Source organism: Anomalospiza imberbis, chromosome 2 (assembly GCF_031753505.1).
Source record: "Anomalospiza imberbis isolate Cuckoo-Finch-1a 21T00152 chromosome 2, ASM3175350v1, whole genome shotgun sequence".
Lineage (NCBI taxonomy): Eukaryota > Metazoa > Chordata > Aves > Passeriformes > Viduidae > Anomalospiza > Anomalospiza imberbis.
Window position 1 is genome coordinate 78,396,390 of NC_089682.1, and position 22,114 is coordinate 78,418,503.

General features: G+C 45.6%; 1 protein-coding gene across 1 annotated transcript; it reads left to right on the forward strand.

The window, feature by feature from the left end:
* The first annotated feature begins 352 nt into the window (after positions 1-352).
* On the forward strand, positions 353-17,461 carry LRRC58 (leucine rich repeat containing 58). The gene is made up of 4 exons (XM_068181959.1): positions 353-900; positions 10,050-10,178; positions 11,480-11,757; positions 13,180-17,461. Exons 1-4 carry the CDS (start codon positions 401-403, stop codon positions 13,386-13,388), a joined length of 1,116 nt encoding a protein of 371 aa, XP_068038060.1. The 5' UTR covers positions 353-400; the 3' UTR covers positions 13,389-17,461.
* The last annotated feature ends 4,653 nt before the right edge of the window (positions 17,462-22,114 follow it).

Genomic DNA, 22,114 nt, shown 5'->3' on the forward strand with positions numbered 1-22,114 from the left:
AGGAGCACAGGAAAGGCTATGGTTTAATTGTACACTTAGCAGCTCTGGTGTCCCGAGCTTGGAGTAAAACACTTGGCAGGGAGCAGGTCAGCACGGCAAGTCAGGCCCGCGGGGTGCAGACTGCGGCCGCAGCCGGGGCGAGCAGACGGACCGGGGCGGCCGCGGCCCCGGGCAGCCCCCGCCATGGGGACACCTCCCGCCCGCCTGCGCGCTGCCCTCCCGTGCTCGTTCCGGGGCCGCCGAACGCTCCCTCTCCCTCCGCCGCCCACTGCAGGCGCCCCGCAACCTGCATAAGAGCGCGCCCGGGATCGGGCATGACGCGGGGGCCGGCGGGGCTATGCAGGTTCCGGGGCGGGCCGGGGCGGGGCGACGCGCGGCGCCGTCGGTCGGTGCGGGCGGGATGGCGGCGGCTGGCGGGGAGGGCCCCGAGCTGGAGCTGGGACCGGAGCTGGCGATGGAGCCGGAGCCCGAGCCCGAGCCGGAGCCCGAGCCGGCGCTAGCGGCGGAGCTGTCGGCGCGGCGCAGCGCGGAGGCGCGGCGGCTGGTGCTGTCGCCGCGGCGGCTGTCGGGCCCGCTGCCCGCCGGGCTGTCGCAGTGGTTCCCGGCGCTGGAGGTGCTGGACGTGAGCGGGACGGGGCTGACGGAGATGGGCACGGAGTTGCTGTCCCTGCCGTGCCTCCACACGTTGCTGGCCAAGAACAACCGGCTTGGCGGGCCCGGCTCGCTGCCCAAAGGGCTGGAGCAGGCGCCGCTCGCCCGCTCCCTCCGCGTCCTCAACCTCAGCGGGAACCGCTTCTCCGAGGTGCCGCCCGCGCTGCTGCAGCTCCGCGGGCTGCGCAGCCTCAGCCTCGGCGGCAACCGGCTCCACGGCATCCCGCCCGACATCCAGGAGCTCCACAGGTGAGGGACGGGCCCCGCGGGAAGAGGGACAGCCTCGGCAAGCCCGGCCGGGTTTTCTGCCACGCTCCCCCCGGGAGGGTCAGTTCTCTCCAGCCTCAGGTGTCTCCAACACTGCTGCCGGTAACGTGGCTCTTCCTCTTCGTCATGTTGAGTTACCAAAACTTCAGGACGTTCTTTACCTCATCCACATACATATATATAAAAGTATCTAAAGGGTGGGCATTGAGGATGAAGGCAGGCTCTTGGTGGTGCCAAGCAAGAGGACAAGAGGCGGCAGGCAGAAAATGATGATGCACAGGAAGTTCCTCCTGAACGTGAGGGAGAACTTTAATGTGGGGGTGACCAACCACAGGAACAGGTTGCCCAGAGTGTTGTGGAGTCTCCCTCACTGAATGTGTTCCAGTGGACACAGTTCTGTGCCGTGTGCTCTAGGGTGATCCTGCTTGAGTAGGGAGGTTGGAACAGATGACCTGCTGTGGTCCCTTCCAACCCAACTGATCCTGTGTATTCTTGAGGCAATGATGGGCCTTCTGTGGGTGACTCTTGGCACTGCTCAGTCCCTGGGCTGCCCTGGTGCAGGGCCGCTCTCCTGGCGATGGTGTGGTTGGTCTGAGTGTTGGCATAAGGAAGGCTTTCTGTGGTTTTTCTCTTATGTCCACCCACATCTCTGGGTGACAGCAAGCTAAACCCCATGTGTCCTGCAGCTCATGGCTGCACGATGGGTTGCACAGGAGGATAAAGATGTGTTTGTGGCTCGTGAAAACAACAGGGCCTTTCTGTCCATACAGCTGCAGTCCCACTGAGGGCTTGCTGTCATGGATGGGGCTTTGTGCTGTTTCTCTCAACCTGTCATCTCGTGTAGATCTGACAGATACTGACAAAAGCGTGGAGCCCCAGGCTGTGCTCGGCTGCGGTGGTACATCTGGCTCTGGGGCTGTATCCGGCCACGGCAGGCCGGTCATACACAGCAATCACAGCATTTGGAACAGTAGTGGGGTGGGACACAGGCCTGAGCACAGGGAATTGGCTGCCTGCATAGGCCTGGCCTGGGTACTCCTGAAGCCTGGTGTCCTCCTGGGCAAGCAGGATGCTTGCTGTGGCTTAAGTGACACAGGCACCTCAGTGTGTTCTGCTGCATTCCCAAGCCTCAGGCTGGCCTCTGTGTGGCTCTCTGCTAAGACTTTGGATCTGAACTTTGTTTGCTCCAGCTCTTTGCCAAGGGACTTGCCAGAAGCAGCCTCTGTTATGCAAATTCCAGCACCCTTGACCCTAAATACCTGGATTCACTCTGATGGCTCAGCAGAGCTGCATCCAGTGGAAGCACAGGATGTGTGGAGTGATGTCTCCCATGAGTGTATGTGGGAGGTATCAGAACTGCATGAGTGCTGTTGAGGAAAGGTTTTGTCTGCTGCAGTATAATACAACTGGGTTTGTGGCTTTTTTCCAGGTAGCACAGCATGCACCTGTTAAGGATTTGAAGCAATTCTGGGTTAAGCTGTCTGGGCTCAGAGATGCTATGAGACATTTTGAGTGATGGAGAATGCCCATATCCTTCTTGCCAGAGTTGTGATACATCCTGGGTTGGGTCTGTCATGAGGAAGAGGAAACTCAGCTTTTTTTCTGTGTGGGAACTGGTGCTTCAGGGATGAAAAAAGGAAATGAGGCAATGGAGAGGAGGCCAATGGAGGAGGACAGTTGTATGAGGAAGGTGATCCACATTGTCTCCATAGCATGTCTGATAGCATCCAGGATGTGTCTGGGATTTGATAGTTGCTCCCACCTCTGAGTCAGAGGCTCCCTGCTGCTGTTTCTGTGGTCTCTGTGGGTTGTGGGTTTCCTTTTTTTTAACCAAGAAAGCAAGCCTCAGTCCTGTTTTTCTTCTGTGATGTCCCCAGGAAGGTATTGGGCTGCGTAGCACCACACATGGTGCTCCAGCAGGCTGTGACCTGTGCTCCACGCTGCACCTCTGTCACTCTGCTTTGTTCCTCTGACCTGCCCTGAAGCAGGGCTCCTTGTTGTCCTGTCCTGCAGCTTTTCCTGGACTGGTCATGCTGGAATCCCCAGAAGGAGAATTTGGAGAAAGCAAATGCAGACAAAGCTGTTGAACTGTCTGTTCATCATTGCAAAGTGATGCGTTGGGTGGAAGAGTTACACTTAGACACAGATTCTGTCTGCTGCCCACGTCACCACTGCTACCTCATTGAACTTCTGCTAACACATCAACATAATACAATTGAACTTTAGCTCAAGATAGCAAACCTGTGCCCCACCAGGATTGTCAGCTTCTTTACCACTCTGCCATCAGTGACTTCTGTATCTGGGGCTGCTTAAGTAATGAAAGGGAGCTGCACACAGCTTTGCCAGTGCTGGGAGAAAACAATACTTTATAATGTTTTGTTTCTCCAGAGGGAATCCTGAATCTATTCATTCAGACCCAGATAACCAGCAGCCCTTGCCAAAAACATAGAAAGTACATTCTGGAGAGAAACTGCTGCCAGACTCTGCTCCTACCTGCTGACAAGAGAGATGTTGTCAGTGTGAGTGTGCTTGTTGTGGAAGTGGGCAAAATGAGCCTGAGCAAGGACAGAGCAGAGCCAGCTGTTAGAGCACAGCAACGTAGAGACCTCTGTTAGTTTCTGAGCTCTAGAAGCTGGAGGTTGGAACCTGGTGGTGTGGCTTTTATTAACCTCACAGCTCAATCTGCAAATGCCAGTCTTGCTGTTGCTGACAAGCCATGACCTTGACCCTTTTTCCATGTGCAATATCTCATAAAAATAAATTTTTCTTTTATCTCAAGGACTCTGAGACCACAGGGGAATGGAGGCAGCACTCTTACTGATCAAATTCCTCCTGCTTCTACTAGACTTCCTGAAACCAGCAGTGATCTCTTCCCGTGACCCATTTCCTCCAGTCACTGATTATACAGCAGACTGGAGTTGCAGAAATCTAGAAACGCTTCTTGGATTTCCGGGGAATGTCTGAGCTGTGATGAGTTTTTTTTTTTTAAAGACTCTTGATAACTAAGCTTCATGTCTTTCCTCTGCACCCCATAGATCCTGTTTTAATTTTTGAAGGAACCGCATGTCAGTTTTAGTGAAGGCCAGGAATATAGCAGGTAAGGTGTCTGTGTAAGTGCTAAAGTTGAATGTATAAAAAGCTGATGGGTCTGAGTTGCAAAAAGAGAAGGAACATGCTGGTGACTATGAATGCAAAGGTATTGGAGCGGGAGATGTGTGCCAGGTATTGTTACTCACAGGAAGATAATAAATCCACCACTTCACACAAACACTATTTGGGTCAGACATACTGTGCAGAAACTTCCCTGGCATGTTCCTGGTGTCTTGATAAGTTAATGAAGTTGGTGATAACAGCCACAGACAGTCCTGCTGCTGTTGTGTCTTGCTCCTTCTGACTTCAGCCATCTGCCCCATCCTTGCCCACTCACATGTTTTGTGTGCAGTACAAGATCCTGCATGGAAAGTGAGTGCTGTGTTCCTGATTATTGGTTATCTCCTGGGCTGTTGTGGAAGGACCACCAAAATGCTTGAAGCTTCTTTTGCACGGCTTCATAAGTGTATGATTGTGATTGCTCTGGTGATGGCAGTAGGATGAGGCTGACCATAGCAAGCTGGCACCAGGGATGAATAACCTTTGCTTCATGTTTTCCATTTGGAAAATTCAGTGCTCTTTCATCATAGTTTCACTATAAGCATCGAGTGTGACCAGCAATAGCCTCATGTGTTTCTGAGAAATGTAGGTGTTGAACCTGCTGAGGGCTTTTTCTTGATCATGTTGAGGCCATGCCAGGTCCTTCTGTATACCCAGCATCCCCAGTTCCTGTCACCTGGTGTGTCAGTACAGTGCAAGACCTGAGTATTGGCTCTTGCTGCGAATTTAGAGTTAGGAAGGCACCAGACATGTGAAAGCAGCCGTCTTCGCATTGCTTTCCTGTTTGTTGCCAGATAAAATACAAGCTTAGCATAGGCAGACACAAGTGTTATCTTCTCTGTAGTTCTCCCTACTGACCTTGCTGTGTTTTCAGTGGGAGATGTTATGGTCAGTCACTCTCTCTGACTCAATTCACAGCCCTCAGCAGCTCCTGAACTGTGATCTGCAGAGAGATCCCATTGCACATTGGTTCTGCATATCCTCCCTCTGCTGATCCAACTGGGGATGCACTATGGGGCAAGGTGTATTACAGCTGGTGAGTTAGAAATGTGGCCATCTACTTGTGCCCATAATGGCACAACATTTGTAGGGCAAATCTGGTAAAACATAGCTCTGATCTTCAAAGTGCAGCTGTGAGTTTTGGATTAAGGGGTGCAAGGTTTGCCCTGATCAGCGTGCAGGCCTGGGGAAACATCCTGCAAGTGTCCTGTGAAATGAATAATTCTCAAGGGCCTAGTGAAATGCAGCTGATACTTCAAGTCTCCCATGGGAATTTTGAGTTTAGTCATACTCTCCTGGTGAATACTCTCATGCTCTGTAGAGCCCTGGGAGCAGGCAGAGCTTGGAAAAGACCCGTGCGTGCTCCTTTCCTTCTTGCTGGTATTCCTCTAATAAAGCCTGGCTGTGCGAGGGCTGGGATCAAAGACCTCAAACGCCTAACTGGATTCATGCAAGGTTTGTGTAAAGGCTTGGATGTATTGAAAACCAGAGTGTTTGCTTTCATTCGTGGGTAGTATTAAGCATGTTAGACAAGCATACGCTTAAAGGACGGCTGTTAGTGTGGGAAAAAGGGCAAGCAGAGCTTTGATAAAGATACAGCATTAGGAAATCTGCTTGCTGTCTCCCTTCTTCTTCCCCTCTTCAAACGTTTTGCAAATAGTGTTCAGACGACCGTTTGATCTTAAATTTGCGTGTCAGCAAAGGCTATGCAGTTCTCTCAGAAATTAACAAATCGTAGAACAGGGTTAACAGGAGTGTATTGTGGGCTGCTTTGAAATTCCTCCCTTGCATGAGCCTCAAAACTGCCCTGGAAATTTCTTGCTAAAAAGTTTATCTTAAAAAGACCCGGAGCTATTTCAGGCACCATTGTTGGTTTGAGTTTTTTTATATTACCTATTTAGATGCATCTGTTTGATGTCAGCTGTTAAATTTTATCCGAAGAAGCATCTGTGGGGAAACAGGGTGGATAGAAAATTTGAGTATCTCCTATGCCTGAAGACATTATCCCCTTGAAATATGTCTGTGGGAGTGCTGTGGTAATTGATGGGGTATAAAAAATACCTCTAGTGCTCAGAGTGGCTCTTCTAATTTACTAAATGTTTGTGAACTTTTAATTTGATTTGTGCTATATGATGACCTGAAAACATCAAGGACATACTCAAGCGAGAAGGTATGGTCTCTTTGCATGTTAAACTTTGCTGCCACCCCCTGAATTGATCAGAGTTGTTTGAGCATTGCTCCACTCGTTTCCTTGTAGGTAAAAGTATTTTCATTGCTACCCTACAGCCCAGTGGTGTGAAATGTGCTGCTGGAGAGGAGCACCGCATGATGGGCTCAGCTTGCTGGCTGTTCTTGGCAGCAATTAGGACTGGTTGTGCTGAGCAGGGGGCTGCTGGGTGTGAGGCTGAAAGGGACTCTGGCCTTTTATTAGTGTATTTGTCAACATTGCTAAAAGACAGGAGAGAAAGTGTCAGCCCTCATTAGTAACTCTGTCACATGGTTGTTGGGGTTTTTTTCAGATTCTGTTGAGATTGATTTTGTTAGTGTTTGTCCCCTCTTGAAACTCATTCAGCCGAGTCTGTGTGGCAGGTTGGAAGTAAATCACTCATTCAAGCTTCAAAAATTGGAACTGAGCTTATGTCTATTTGATGATAGTTGATCTCTGGCTTTTTGAAGGTTCTGGACTTTTGAAAGTGCAGAAAAAAAATCCAATTCTACCTCTGTGTACACAGCAGTTCATAAGACCTTAGCTGATCGATCAAAATGACTGTAAAGATTAATGATTGTCAGAAGGACTAGGTCTAAGTGTGAAAGGTTAGTTAGCAGCGTTCACCTAGCTCAGTGTCATCCCTGCTGTGGTCCTCCTGTAAAACCTGGGCTGAATGTTGTGGATTGCCTTACTGCAGGCTCTTGTGTGAAGAGGGCAGAGCTGAGCAGTGCTTTTGCTTGTCTTAGCGAGCAGCAAACTGCCCTGCCCTGAGCAGGGCAACCCTACAGCCAGCATCACCTTGGCCTCCTGATACAGGCTTAGTATGAGTGTGACATGAATGTCAGGCCAGGAGCAGATGAGCTGGCAACAAACTGCATCCCAGTGCTGTAGTCAGTGCTCTTGATAAAAGGGTCACGCCTCTTGAAAATCCTTTCCTGTGTCATGATTAGCTTTGCTCAGACAATTCTTGACACTTCAGTTTGAAAGACACTTCAGAAATGGCTGTTGTTGATTCCTTCAGCTTCATCAGCCTAGATCCTTCTTCCTAGCAAATTGTACTTAGAGGGATGGGAGTTAAGGATTTTTTTTTTCCCATTGAGCAGTGTTTCAGTGGAAGCTATAAGAATATATTTCCTATGTTTTAAATGAGTTTCTTTGTAGTTTCAACACCCCCCTCCCTGTGTTTTTTTTAGTAAATTAATCATTTAATTAATACCGTAAGTTGATGTGGAAATCCTGAATTTGCTGTACCAGACTGGGCCCCATGAGTTTTCAATCTACTGACCCCAAAAAGGTGATTCAGAAGATGAGTAAAAAGAAAACATTTTTAAAGAAGTGTTTTGTTGCCAGTGAAGGAGTTAACTTAGTTAGTGGGTTTTTGGTTAGAGACAGTTTGTATTCTGATGTTAGGTCTGTATATCCTTCCTGGTATGACTGTTTTCATTACAGACTTTAAAAAGAACAGATTTGAAGCTATAAGAAGTTTTTGCACACTTAGTTTGTACAGTAGGCTGCTCTTGAAACATATGCATTTTATGCCCAAAACATTTTTACTGTATAACTTGTTCCCTCTTCTCCTTCCTTGGTGGGAAGTGCCTAACCTTTTCTATGCCATGTCACTTTACAGGCATTAGTATCCTCAAACACAAAGGATGAGGAGTTAATTATTCACTTTTCATAGGAAGTGCAAACTCATACACATCTAAACCTTGTTTAAATATTGAAATCCACATTGCTAGAATTCCCTTGCCCAACAGCTTTTGGTGTGGGCTCCAACAATGTTATGGAGTTAGGAATTGTATGGAATTGTATACTCAGCAGTTAAATCCCTAATGAGAGCCAAGCAGCCTAAATCCACCTTGGGAAACAATGGAAGTTTGAAGAAGGAATTTTGGTTAAAACTCAGAGCTTTGTTAGGGGATCAAAAGACAATTAAAAATAATCTCTCCTTGACATGGTCTCTGCACAGCAACCTTCCTCCTACCCCCACTCCTCAACATACAGGTTGTTGAAGAGAGGTTAAGGTTACTTTGAAGCAGTGGCAATTGGTGTTGGTTTTACACTGTGCACTTTCTTGCACTTTCAGAGTAACCTCCAAATGTGCTGTCCCACTTGGTCTGTAGTTACTGCCTTCCATATAATCAAATTCAGTTTTAGGCTTAATTTTCTGTCCACTTTGTCCAATTTCTATTATTTAGCTTTCCTTTGATATACTTGGAAAATATGAGGGAATCCAGGGAAAGCTGAGCCCTGCGAACATCTCCTGGTGTGTTGCAAAGGTCTGTCATTCTGTCCTTGCTGGTGGGCAAGTGCATTTGTGCTGCAGTAGTGGCCACTGTAGCCGAAGTAGATGCTGTCATTGGATCTCTGGGGTTCAGGTTTCTTGCAAGAATTGAGCGAAATAGACTCACTGTGCTGTTCTCCTGCTTCATCCCAGGGGAAGTCTCAGGGAGGAGCTTCTCTGTGCTCCACATATGCTGTGGCACAGAGTTTCATGGTTCAGACCTTGTCTTGGTGGACCACCATGTCCTTCGGGTGCTCTGTTCCTGTGTTTCTGTGCCAGTTGTATCCATAGCATTTCTAGTTGCTGGGGTGAGATGAAGGTGTCTCCTACTCCAAGGAAGTTATAACCTATACTTAAAGAAAGGCTGATGGAACCTGGATGAGCTCACTTTCCCTGGCCTGTAGGCAATGCTTGCTGGAACAGAGAAGGCCAAGGTGCATTGTAATTAAGCAGCCTGAGAGTGTACTGGAGATACTGAACCAGGACTGTGGGATCCACCTTTTTCAAACATGGGAAAAATCTTGGCTGGACTGTGGTTAGCAAGATGTACCCAAACTGAGCCTGTCTTTGCTCCTCTTTCAGACAACATCTGAGAACAGGGAGAGAAAGCTACTTGAGTCTGCGGAATGGAGACTTTAAGCTATTATGTCAAAGAGAAATGCTTGCCAATTTTTCTTCCTAGAAGGGCAGAGATGTGCAGCACATACTGGCTACTCCACCTGGCAGAAGGGATTTAGTGCCTCTCTCTGTTCCGGTCTCCCATCCACTGATTTTTCACATGACATCCAGTGATTCTTTTATTTGGGCCCAAACTGCAGTGAAGCCCAGCTATGGTTTCTGGTTTGGGCTTCATGACTTCAGAGCAGTAAAATCAATCTCTCTGAGAAATTGCGTGTGTGTACTTGTTTGACTTAGGTGCACTCGGTGCACAGCTGTTGCAGCTGTGGTGTTGGTATGTGAATTGTATCAAAGGGGGACTGGCTGCCTCTGACTAATGGTTCCAGTTAGTCACTGAGGAGTCAGATGATTCCACAAACAGCAGCTAGTGCTGGTGCAGGGCCAGGATTTCCAGGGAGAGACACTGCACTCGTGCTTCACTCCTCCTGGAACTGGGAGCTCCCACTGGCTGCAACAGGATCTGTGGAGGTGCTGCAGACCCTGTGTTTGCAGGCTGCACATCCTTGGAAATAGGAACAAGAGCTTTGTATAAGGGGTTGATGTAGGAATACACAGTTGTCTGCTACCCACCTGCAGGTGTAATGGTGACTGCAGGAGTCTGGAGGTAAAAATCTCAACATTATCTGTTGTGCAACAGCACCTCTGTTGTAATTTTGATGTGCAACTCAGCGGATTTTTTCTTGCTCTCAGCAAATTATCTCATAGGTAGTCATTTGTCAGTTTCCTTTAAGAAATACAGTAGCTGTGAAAACCTAGGTGTTAAAGGAGACTTGAAATTAATGAAATAATGCACTCTCTTCTGTTTTTCAGTTTAGAGTTTCTATACCTTGGAGGGAATTTCATTACGGCAATTCCACCTGAATTAGCAAAACTGCCTTCTCTGAGGTATCTAGTTCTGTGTGACAACAAGATCCAGAGCATTCCACCTCAGCTGGCACAGTGAGTATTTAGTGTCATTAGCCACCAGCTGTAATTAACTCTTTGAACTTTTTCTTCTTTGTGTGTGGATAAAAGTACCTGGGAAGATCTGTTTGTCCTTCACTTTGTTAATGTGACTGGATTTGAAAAAGAACATCCTTGGCATGGTGCACTGCAGCCAGACCATGAATATATGATCTGGAAAACTCAGTGAAAGGGTTATATTAAAAACACCATCACCGAGATTACACCTTACAGTGAATTAACAGGTTTTTATAGAGGACCCTGAAAAGTACCTGGGCAACTCAGAAAAGATAGATTGCTACTTTAAAAAGTAAGAATAGTACTGTTTTATTAGTAATGAATGCTTGATAGGTTTTGCCTTTCGCCTAAAACCTTTTTTGTGTGTACTTTTGTCTTGTACCATCCCCTGTGTTCCCTTGGCATTCCTTACCTTAGGATCTCAGAGTGTTTCTGTAATCCTACAGCACAGTTCTAATGGCTAGGTTACTGCTTTATCTGTTCATAATGGGGGGAAGAGAACACTGCAGTTCTGTATGTGTAGCCTAAGTTGGGAAATAAAAATGGGATGTATAGCTGTAATCCTAAAAACAATTGAATGGCAGCATGGAGTTCTCCAAGTTGGAATTTGAGGGTGTAGTGGGATTATTCTTAAAGTACAATGTCTTGTAACTTCTACAAATTTGGGACCGGCCCTGGATGCTGTGCTGGAGCACTGCTTTGTGCTTCCTGAGAGGAGAAAGCCTTGTCCAAAATCAAAATAATTGCTTGTCCCCTGTGCCGCTGCTGGCCTGGCCTGACCTTGTTCGGATCTGGTGGTATCAGCATGAGGTGGTGCAGCCACAAGCAATGAAAACATGGGGCTTTCCAGGGCTGGCTCCCTCCCAGCAATCATCTTTAATGCATGAGACAGAGCAGGTGACTTATTCAGAGCACTGCATGGGACTGTTCTTGATGCATGTGCTGGGTACAAGGAAGCGTTACGTCCCTTGAAAGCACTCAGTTTGTACACTTTTGTTCTACCTTTTTTGGGGGCTGTGTGTGGAGAATACTGAGAGGGATAGCAGCATGTTTAAGACTGTGTTTCTTTAGCAGGTATTCTGGTGCTGAGCTGAGTTTTCTAGTGCATTGTGTGTACTGGAGTAAGAACAGTTCTTTTAGCATGAATTTATGTTTTAAAAGGGAGAAAAGCCAAAGAAAAAGTCATTGGTGGGAGCTGGGAGAGTAATTAGGTCTGCTTAATGCAGCTGTGGGGCAATTTTGCTTGCACATCTTGACAGGGTTTCCATCTCCATCCTTAGGCTGCATTCCCTGCGTTCCCTTAGCCTGCACAATAACCTGCTGACTTACCTTCCCCGAGAGATCCTTAACCTGGTTCACCTCGATGAGCTGAGCTTGCGTGGAAACCCGCTGGTGGTGCGGTTTGTGCGTGACCTGACCTACAATCCCCCGAGCCTTCAGGAGCTGGCTGGACGCACGATTAAAACTCGCAACGTTCCCTACGCTCCCAGCGATCTCCCAGAGAGTCTTGTCCGCTACCTGAGCTTGGCCAGCAACTGCCCCAATCCTAAATGTGGGGGTAAGTTCACCTTTACAGCTCTGCTTCCTGCTCTTACCTTGTGGTTTCCTCTCCCTCTGACTTGCTGTGACTTTATAAGCTCACTGAGGTTCAAAGTGTTACTCTGGCTGTATTTCCCTGGCTCCAGGTCTCCTGGAAACTTGTCTTTAAAGAGCTTTGTTCACTTAGGAACAGTATTAAGAGTTGCAGTGCTGGTTTACTGTATTTGCATGGGAATTTAAGGCAGCACTTCTCTCAGAGTGTTTATAGCTCATCCCAGCACTCCACTATGGTTTTACGATCTGAAGTTTCCAATCCATTTGCCTTGAAATAGCTCAGAGCAAGTAATGGACAGCAGAACTTTTGCACATACTCGTGGCTGAATGGTGAGCATCATTTCTGGGTGGAAAAGAGGAGAGTGCTTAGCAGATACCAACAGCAACTTGCTTAGCTCTAGCTTGGCACTACTAGCTTGCAGTTCTTGGAAGGAGAGAACTTCATAAAACAGTCAGGAATGATTTGGTTAATTTGGCTCAATGTTTAGTCTTTAACCAGAGTAAATGATCTGCACATCTAGCATTTAGAAGAGTAAGGGAAAAAAATCATTAATTAGTATCTACCCTGCAGTCATAATGCAAGCTGTTAACTTCTTACAGGACAATATCAAAGCATGCTCCATAAGCAAAGATGGAAGGGCCAGGACTTATACTGGGAGGGAAAGAAAAGTTTATTTTTTTAAGAGTTTTGCACAGCTTGGATAACAGTGCTTTTGTGCTTTTCACTATGCTGTATGAACTTGCACAGTACTGCAGCATTGCTCTAGCACTGTGGGAGAAAAGTTTTCTCCTGACCAGCTAGGACTTTAAACACTGCTGGAAACTTCTGAAAATGTCAGTGTCTAAAATCACTTGCTGTGACAGGAAGAGAACATAATTGTGTGTTACAGCAAGACTGTTGCCATGGAAAGTAGCATCCAAGCTCAGCATGGTGGCTTCACTCAAGCAGAAGAAAAGTAGAGCTGTGAAGGTCTATTTGTGAATGCATTTTTACTAGCTGGTAGAAGAGGTTTTACAAGTCTGAAGATGGAGTGCATTAATTCATTTGACATTGACGAAGTTTGCAAATTCCCAGCCTGAGTTTTCTCCCTAATGGTTAGAAGAAATTGCTGTGTTACTTGGAAGTAACTGCCCTGTGTCTTTATATGAAGAGTGTGCTGTTCTGAATCACCTATCAAATACAGTTTTACAGGATTTTTTTACTAAGAAAAGAAATTTCGCATGTTCAGAGGTATCCCACCAGTATCCCTTGTGCTCCTACATATAGTGCAGTGCAGTGCCAATGAAATCCTAATTGAAGGCATATGCTCCAGGCACAAGAGCCCTGTGGAGTTTGTAGGTCTCTGGGCACAGGGTCTCATGTGTTTCTGTTCCCTCTCCCTCACAGGTGTGTACTTTGACAGCTGCGTCAGACAGATCAAGTTCGTTGACTTCTGTGGGAAGTATCGGCTCCCGCTGATGCACTACCTGTGCTCCCCAGAGTGCTCCTCTCCCTTCAGCTCTGCCTCCCAGAGCTCCACTTCCCAGAGCGAGTCTGACTCTGAGGATGAGGCCAGCGTCGCCGCACACAGGATGCAGAAAGTCCTTCTGGGATAACGGGCAGCCAGAGGGGAAGACGGGAAGGAAAACGGATTTGAAAAGCAATAGTGGAATGGTGAAACATGAAGGGCTGACGAGAAATTGTCCTCAAGTCCATGCAGGGACAGAACATCTTAGCAAGCCTGGACTTGCTTGGTGCAGGGCTGCTTAGGAGATCTAACTCAGTAGCATGCTGCCTGTAGGTTGCCTGGGGTTGTTAGAAATCTCTCCTGGCTGGGAGGCACCCCCCTCCCTCAGATGGGCTGGGAGAGGGATTTGTTCTCACTGGCGGATTCAGAAGGATTTTAATATATGAAACTTGACTGGACTTCAGTCATCCTGCAGAGCAAAGGAGACTGTCCAGATCCTTTAACACTGTGGTAAATCAGAAACAGGCTAATGATGCCATGTGAGTATGTATGGACCCCAGTGTTTTATATAACAGTTTGATTCCTTTCTGTCTCCTTTGATCTCAGTTACAGATTTTACACCCATCCACTGAAAATGAAAGTTGATTTTTTTTTTTTTATTCGGGACTAGATTTTTGCAAACTCTGGTTACTCTTCCTTTGCCTAGAGGTGTAGGGTTTCTGTACTGTTACAGATGTTACAGCCATCATAGAACTGAGCCACCTTTTTTTCTCCCTTGTTATACTGAGCTGCTCTTAGTGTTTCCTTCTAACAATATTTGTTATTTTTCCTCCTCCTCCCTCTTCCCATTACACCTGAAGTGTTGCTGTCTTTATGGTGCCTTTAGAAAACAGACAAGTTGTTCTGTTATAATTGGTATTACTTCAGACTTGTGGCCTGTGCAAGGGACCAGATGTGATATTTTGTATCATACTTTTGAGTCTCAGCTTACTGGAACAAATCTGCTTTTATAGCTGTGAATTGTAGGAAAGGTCTCAATTGACATTTTTTGTTTATAAACAGCCACATTTTCCCACAGTTTGCTCTGCTGTGCTTGGTAGAGTTACTTTCCATCTTTAAGGTCATGGGCCTAAGGTACATAGCAGCTCAGTGAATTTAAATACCCAGAGAAGTGCTGTGGAAAATGTATTTTTTTCCTAACAGGAGAGGAAAAACTGGTAGGGAAGGCGTGTTATCTGAGCTTCTTGCACAAGGTGCTTTTGAAATGTCTTCCTTATTTGTTTGCATTTGCTCTTGTGGCAATAGCTTTGGTAGTCTGTTGATGGTTCAAATAATACACTCAGTTATCTTAAACTATGTTTAAGGGAAAGCGGCAGAAAATAGCTCAGAATTTTTAAGCATCAAGAAATATCTTATAAAATTAATGTTACAAATTGACAGCTATCTATAAATCTCCTTTATGAGGCTGTTGTGTGCTTCGCTCAGTGAGAGCTGCCCCTTTATTAATATTTCATGGTAGACAGTCCTTTTGATGCAGTTCCTGATAGACCAAATCCAGCTGTGCCTTTGAATGCATGAACAGAGCAAAACCATCATGTTAAGAAGCTGAAATGAACAAGAAAAACTTTCTTAACCTACTTTGGCCCTACAGGGTAATTAAAAAACCTGTGCTTCTCTCCTGCATTCAGGAAACACACATACCTATTTGAATATCTTATGGCAGCTCTGTGTTAATGGTCCTGTTTAATTATGTTTGACACTTTATGTATTAAAGCACTTTGATAATTCTGCTCTTTACAACCAGCTTTAGTGATTTTTTTTTAAATTGGACTACAATTTTTGCTTTTATGTGACCTGAAGAACATGGTCTGTGAAACTTTGTATGTTCCAGTCTGTCTTGGTGTTCAAGTTGAATTTCTTGCCTTGCATTTCCTTGACAGAACTCTTTATTTCCACAATTTCCCTTGGACATAACTGGAATTTGAAATTATCTGATAGTAAAATAATACCTTGTTCATTGTTAATCATTGCAACTTAGTTCCCACACACACATGTGATTCCCTGTGTGCATTGATCCACAAGGAATTAATTGCATGTGCTCTATGCCTTTCCAAATAATTTTTTGAAGTATATTTTTAAGACACAGTGAGGTGTATGTGCCAAGAACTGGATGTCTCTTTACCAGGTTCTATGAGGTTTGCTTGGGAAGAAGAACCTACAGGTTTTGAGAGAAACCAACTGCATGCTGTTAGTGAAATTGCAACCAGTGAGTGGCCTGTTTTGTTCATCTCCTCTTTCAGATGCTTCTTGCTGTCCCAAGTGAACATAGGCACAGCAATGCTGAAAGACAGTAAGATGATTCCAGAGCCACATTTTTAACTTGCCTGCTGGTATAGCCATAGCAATCAACTGAGTGATCTAGAGCTTGACTCTCCTGCCAGCAAAAGTGAGCCACACAAGTTGAGATCTCAAGATCTTTTGAGCTCAGGGCCATGAGGTACCACCTTCCTTTCTTGTCTTTAGCAGCAGCTGCCTTGAAGTCATGCATTTTTTCACTTCACAAAGCTAGATTTCATCAGAGTTCCTGCTTGCACAGTAGCACCTCTGTGTGTGAGGAGTTCAGGCCAGTGGTGGCTGGTTCTAATTTAGCTCGATCCTTAACTGCAGTTTCTTTCCTAACTGAACAGGCATCCCACTTCTGCCCAAATATTATATTGTCTATTAGGGTAATCTTTTTTTTTTTCACAGATTCTTCACTGTAGCCAGATCAAAACTTGACAGCTTAAACAGTTGATATCTATGCATTTTTAGACTTGATAAAATGTGTCTTAAATTTTTTTATAAATATATATATACATATATATATACCTGAATATAGCTATCAAGTTTTCTTTTTGCTGCTGGGCTTTAAAGTGCAATTCAAGTAAGTCAGAATTTAAAACAGTTAAGAACTTGTATGAAAAACAAATGGTTGGTTGGATTTGAGATTTTTCCCTCTGAGGTAATTTTGAGAAGACTAGGGATGCAGATATATTCTGTAGTGTCTAACACACTGAGCCCCTGTGAGTCGTTTTTCAGCAATTGTTCACCCCCAGAGACTTGAAAATGTACTGGGCAATAATATGGGTGAGACACAACTACACAGGTGGATGATAGGCACTAGCTTCTACCATCCCCTTCTCAGGAACCTTGAGAAGTAGGCAGTGTTTTTGCCACTGTCTGTTTTCCTGTCAGTTTGTAGCAGATTTCAGCTCCTGAAGATGCATCTTCAAGTGAAATCTTCAGTCAGTGTTTTGGTATCAGTCCTCTTGTTGCTGCAGCAGCCCAGCATGACCAGCTTTTGAAGCTGTTCTTAAGCTGAGACACAAGTGTGTTAAGCAAAGTTGCTAATTCCTTCTTCCATGTGGGGCCTGGGGCCCTGCCTGCATTCATCTGCTGCCCCACCGAGCCTCTGCCAGGGAGAGCTGCTGGTGTGTTTCTGAATGCAGGTACTTGATGGGAACAGTGGGGTTGTGTTAAAAAGAAGCAAAATATCAATTTGATGGGAAGCAACTTAGACAGTTGCCAATTCTTTTATGTTTCTTTAATAAGAGGTGAGACCTGAGGAAGTCAGTAATGAATATTTAAACGTACTCTGAAGTGGCCAGATGCAGTTTTTCATGGGCTTCTGTCCTGGTCATTTTAAGTCTTTGAAATCTTGTGTTGAATTATAATTGGACTGGGGGGGGGGGAAGGGAGAACCAACTCCTTTTTGTTCCTTACTCTTGTTGGCAATAATGAATGGAAGGAATTTAATCCAATGAAAGTAATGAAACTTAATCCTTGCAATGCATCTTTGTTGCCCAGTTCAAAGAACTATTTTAATGCACCTTATTCACACCATGCCCTCCCTCCCCAACTGAAGACACTTCAAATAGACTACTCCAGAGTGCACGCTAATACAACAGTAACTCTGTCTTGGAAACCTTTCTATTGATTATTTCACTTGCTTGCCTGACTAGAGAATTGATCATTTACTGACCAGAACACTAAGGGTAGAAAGGGTTCTCATCCAGCCTTCTTGTTGAATTTTTATATAAGCATTTGTTTTAGGACATCTTAAAGTGCCTTATGATTTTAAAACTGTATTTTGCCTGAAACATATGAATGTAGACTATCTCTAACAGTATTTCATTATAAGCTGTAAAACAAATTGCAAACACTAAACCTTCAAAAATGTTATTTCTGCTGTTGTCCATTATTTCCTGACATCTCAGTTCTGGTGTTTCTGCAGACAGAACTCTTGTAGGATTGGAAGTATTAAAAGGGGGCTGGCTGTACGTGGGAGTGGGTGGGATTTGACCTGTGCTGTGCAAAACCACAGAGTAGGTGAGACTTCCAAAGGGATTGCTGAAATTCCTGGTTCTTGGGGCCCACTTGTGACAGAGCAGTGTGTGTTACAGAACCAGACCCTGTTTTACTTCTGGAAGAGTGTTGCAGAGATTTGCTCCACAGTTCAAAGGCAGAAGTAACTCACAGACAGGATACATACCTGAACAAGAGCAAGTGGCATCATGGTGGAGTTTTCCAACAATATGGAACAACAGTTCTAAACTTCGTTAATTGTTTCCCTCTTAATATGCTAATCTTGAAACCTGTAAATGACTTTTTGAATGCTAATTTTCTGATCATGTTAACTGGCTAATATGTTCCCATTTCTTGAGTAATCCCATGTTTCCTCCTGCATCCTGAAGAGTTTTGTGATCTACTGCCAAAATGTTTCGGATCCTGCCATGCAATTACCAGTTGTCAGTGCAGAAATGTGGTGTATTGGAAAATGGGACAGTGGGAAACATGAATGACTTGATACTAACTTCAGCAGGGACTATTTCAGAGATGGTTCAACTTCATATGCAAGGAAAAACGTCTCGAATTATGCAGCAGCTCCATTTTGAGTAACATAAAGCACAGAGGAGTGCAGTGACCTTGCAGCAATAGCCAGGCTGAGAATATTCTTACTTCCTTTTGTTAACTAATTTAAGGATACACTTTTCTTTGCCTTCTTAATGCCTACCTTCTGTGTGGAAACAAAATCCTTGAAGTGATGATTCCTGACACGAATTGCCCATGTTTTCATCTTTAGGAGCAAATCTTGGCTCTCAGACCCTCTCCTCTGTTGTTAGCACTAAAACAGCAGGAAGAGTACAGTGGAAATGTGAGTGACTAGGTGGCTGAACCAGATGCTTAGAATGTCAAATTGACGTTTTAGGCTCATGCAGTTGCACAGATCTAAAGGGAAGTGTTATGTTGATGCACTGGAATTGTGTCATCATAAAGTAGAGCTGTACGTCTCTTAGACATGCTGCCTTAGGTGATCAAGACAGAGCTGAATATATGCACCTTTTTCTCTGCACTAGGGTTGTGAGTTGCAGTTGCCAGCCTTTAAAAATAAAATTTTGAGAGAAAGTCCAAGTGCTGCATTGAAGAAGAGCAGGGCCATCTCTTTGTCCTGGCCTGGGACTTACTGGTAGCAGCTCAAAGCTACTCTGAGTGGTGAAGGATTAATGTATCTTCAGAGTGTTGTCCAAGTGCCCTGTCTGTAACCCCTTCTTGACTCCATGGGAAAAGCAGGACCTGAAGTCAGTACTGGTAAGTGAGTTGCATATTTATCCTAAATTGGCAAAAGGCTGGCTGCCATTTTACACACCTCTGAAGACCGTTGTGTTGGCAAATAAATTATTTCATGGAGCTCTGTCATTCCTCCTGTAAGGGAATGAGATGGACTAGAGTGTAACAGGGTCCTTGCTGGAGATTGATTTGGGCACTAATGAACAGGTGAGTTGGGAGGGCAAACAAACCTTCATCTGGGTGATAGCTTAGCAGGGGGCAGGGGGTCACAGAGTGAGGCCAGCAGGTCAGCATGTCACCCTTTGCATCTGCAAGGACACAGACATCGCTGGTGAAAGGACATGTATGAAAGGCCCAGCATTGTTTTATTTGGGGGTTGTCCCTGAAAGAGTAAATTTCAGACTAGTACCTTTGAAAATGGATAGGAAATGCCATTGTGGAAAAATGTTTATCAGTAATTCCTGGTGCTCCTGGCATCCCTAGTAGAAGTTAGTGTAACAAACAATGTCCTTTTTGCCAGCCAGTGTTCCGTGGTTGCTCTAAAGCCTTGCTTTGCAAATGCTCTTTGTTGACTCAGAAGGGCAGCCTGTGGTTCCTCAGGAACAGGCATGTCATGGGTGTAGATGACCTAACGGATTCTCCTTGTGAGCAGGGTAACACTGAACAAATCTTGACCAAACTGGCATTTCATGGGAATGGGGCAGAATATGGATGAGGGCCTAGATGCTAGAAATGAGGGACCTCTCATTTCCCTTAACAATAACCCTCTGATTCAAACATGCTGGGTATTTCTTGAAGGCTGGGGTAAATCTGTCCTTTTGGGGACATCCTTTGTATCAGGTTAATGCATCACTGCAAGTCGTGTACTTTCTTGGCAGCAGATACCTCTGGGCCACTCAGGACAGGGCTTTGTTTCCCTGTGGATTGTCCTGCTCTCCCTCAGAGGGCCCTGAACTCAACCCCTGCTCAAAAAACCTCCCCACAGGCACAAGGGGCCTGGTGAAAGCACTGGCTGAACCCAGCACTTTGTTTCTGTTGTGAGTAGTTCTGGTCTGTTCTGAGGGCCTTGCTGGAAGACTTTAAAACATCCCTTGCATTTATAAAACCAAACACCCTTTATAATCTAAATCAGACCCGAGTGGTTTGCAGCAGTGGTTTTTATCTTCAAATAAACACTGCAGTGTGTTTTCAAAGTTGAGTTCCCTACTTACTCTCTTCAGGCATTTGGAGTTAAATTGCATCTTTTTGTTTGTTTTTCTTTCTTTAAAGCAGTCCTGAGTCTTTGACTGAGAGATATAATCATAAAAGGCCTTGCAGAAAACCCCATGCAACTGAGCTCGTCAAAACACGTTTTGAAATGGTTCAGGAATGTCTGAAACTTTATGTTGGTCTTTCACAACTTGCAACCCCATCTGGCTGCCTTGCACTTTGAAAACCTGTTCAGAGATGACCCTTTGCCATGGTTTGTAGGGAAAGCCCACAGTGGTGCCTGGCCACAGCTCGTCCCTAGTCCCACGCACAGCCCTCCAAGAATCCTGCCTAGAAACGCTTCATAGTGCTTCTAGGAAAACAGATTTTGTTTGGTGTGTGTGTGGAGGGGACAATGCTGGCCTTGGGAGGCAAAAACTGCCCTTGACTGAATGCTAACAGCTGGCATATGCCAGGCATGTCATGGCAGCCGGTATTTTCAACCCTGTGCTCAGAGGTCCCTACAACTGTGGGCCATGAGGAAGAAAATCACTGTGCAGCATGTCCAGGAGCATCTTGTTTGCTTCCACACCTCTTGACACAGGGCTGCGGGCATGTTACATTTAAACTCTGCGTGAATAAGGGATCTGCTCTGGTTTATTGCTATAAATATGGTCTGCATTAATAGTGGTTGGCAAAGCCCTGATGGGGTATATTCCTGCTCCTGTGATCCCACTTCAAGCAGGGCATTGTGGCTAGTGAATTCCCCACAGGAAAGAGGGCAAAGGCAGAGCGTCTCCCAGGGCCAGCATGTTCCTGCGGCAAGGAGGAGCCTGAGCTTGTGCTTGTTTACCTGCACCAGTTGCACATAAATGCCATTTGCACAGGAGGGATTTAGCAGGGCTTGTCTTCCACCAGCAGCCTGGAAAAGGGCCTGTGCAAGGGCAGGGGGTATTACTGTAACTGCTGCTGACACTGCAGGTGGCTGGCCCAAAAACATGTCATAAGAGAACTGGCTGCTGATGAGGATGTCAAAAGGGCCCATCCCTGCATGGCCCAAGGGAGGCTCATGTCAGGTGTCTCCTTAGGACTGGGAAATGGCAGATGCCTTTGCCATTATACAGTTGAGTTTTTGCATCCAAATGGTCATTTCTTGTGGAGAAAGAGGTTCACCAGTGGCTGCCTGCTTCTGCTCTGGGTTGTCACAGGAGCTTTGCTCCCACAGTCACAGATGTGCCCCACCAAGGTGACTCCCTTTGAGAAGCGTATTGAAAATGGGTGGCATAAGTGTCACCTCTGTGTCACACTGCCAGTTACCTACTTCTTTGGGGATTCACATTATGAAATAACATTGACCCCAGTAATTCCTCAATCCCAACACCAGCTTCTGAACCAAAGTTGTCCTGACAGAGAACACCTTCCAACATAATTTGTGGTCTCCTGGCAAAAGGAGAACACCAGGGGATCTCTGCCATCCATCAAGGGCTCTGAAGGTGGCTTCTGTACCAGGTGAGTGAGAAGGAAACATCCTCTTTAATGGCATTTTCTGAATGTCATTCCCTCTTCAGACAGCTTTTCAACAAATATGCCTTCTACACCATTCCACACATCACAAGTGTCTAGTGAGGGTGTCTCACATGATGCTTTTTAAACCATCATGGTGTTGTCCCCAGATTTCTGTGGCCAAAGGTGAAGCCTGATGATAATTTGACATGACAAAATGAGGCCCTGGTCTGACATGACTAAATAGCAACAGTGGTGTGACAAAGGGCCTTTGGATAGAGCAGAACATATTTCATCATGTGAAAAGGAAACAGATGCTGGTTTTTTCCATGGAAAGGGATGTAGGATGGAAATATGCCCCACAAATAATTCTTTCACATTCATTAACGCACCAACAGATGAATCCTCCAGTGATACCTGGGATGGATGAAGAGGTTCATGGTTATCATGACCCAGCAAATCTTTCAGGTGATGGCTGGTTCATCAGCAGCTGAAAAGCCTTTCGTCCTTCCACAAGCTCTGCAGACAACTTTATGTTGGTTATAGTCTCAGTCCAGGCAACCACAGAAGTTTTGC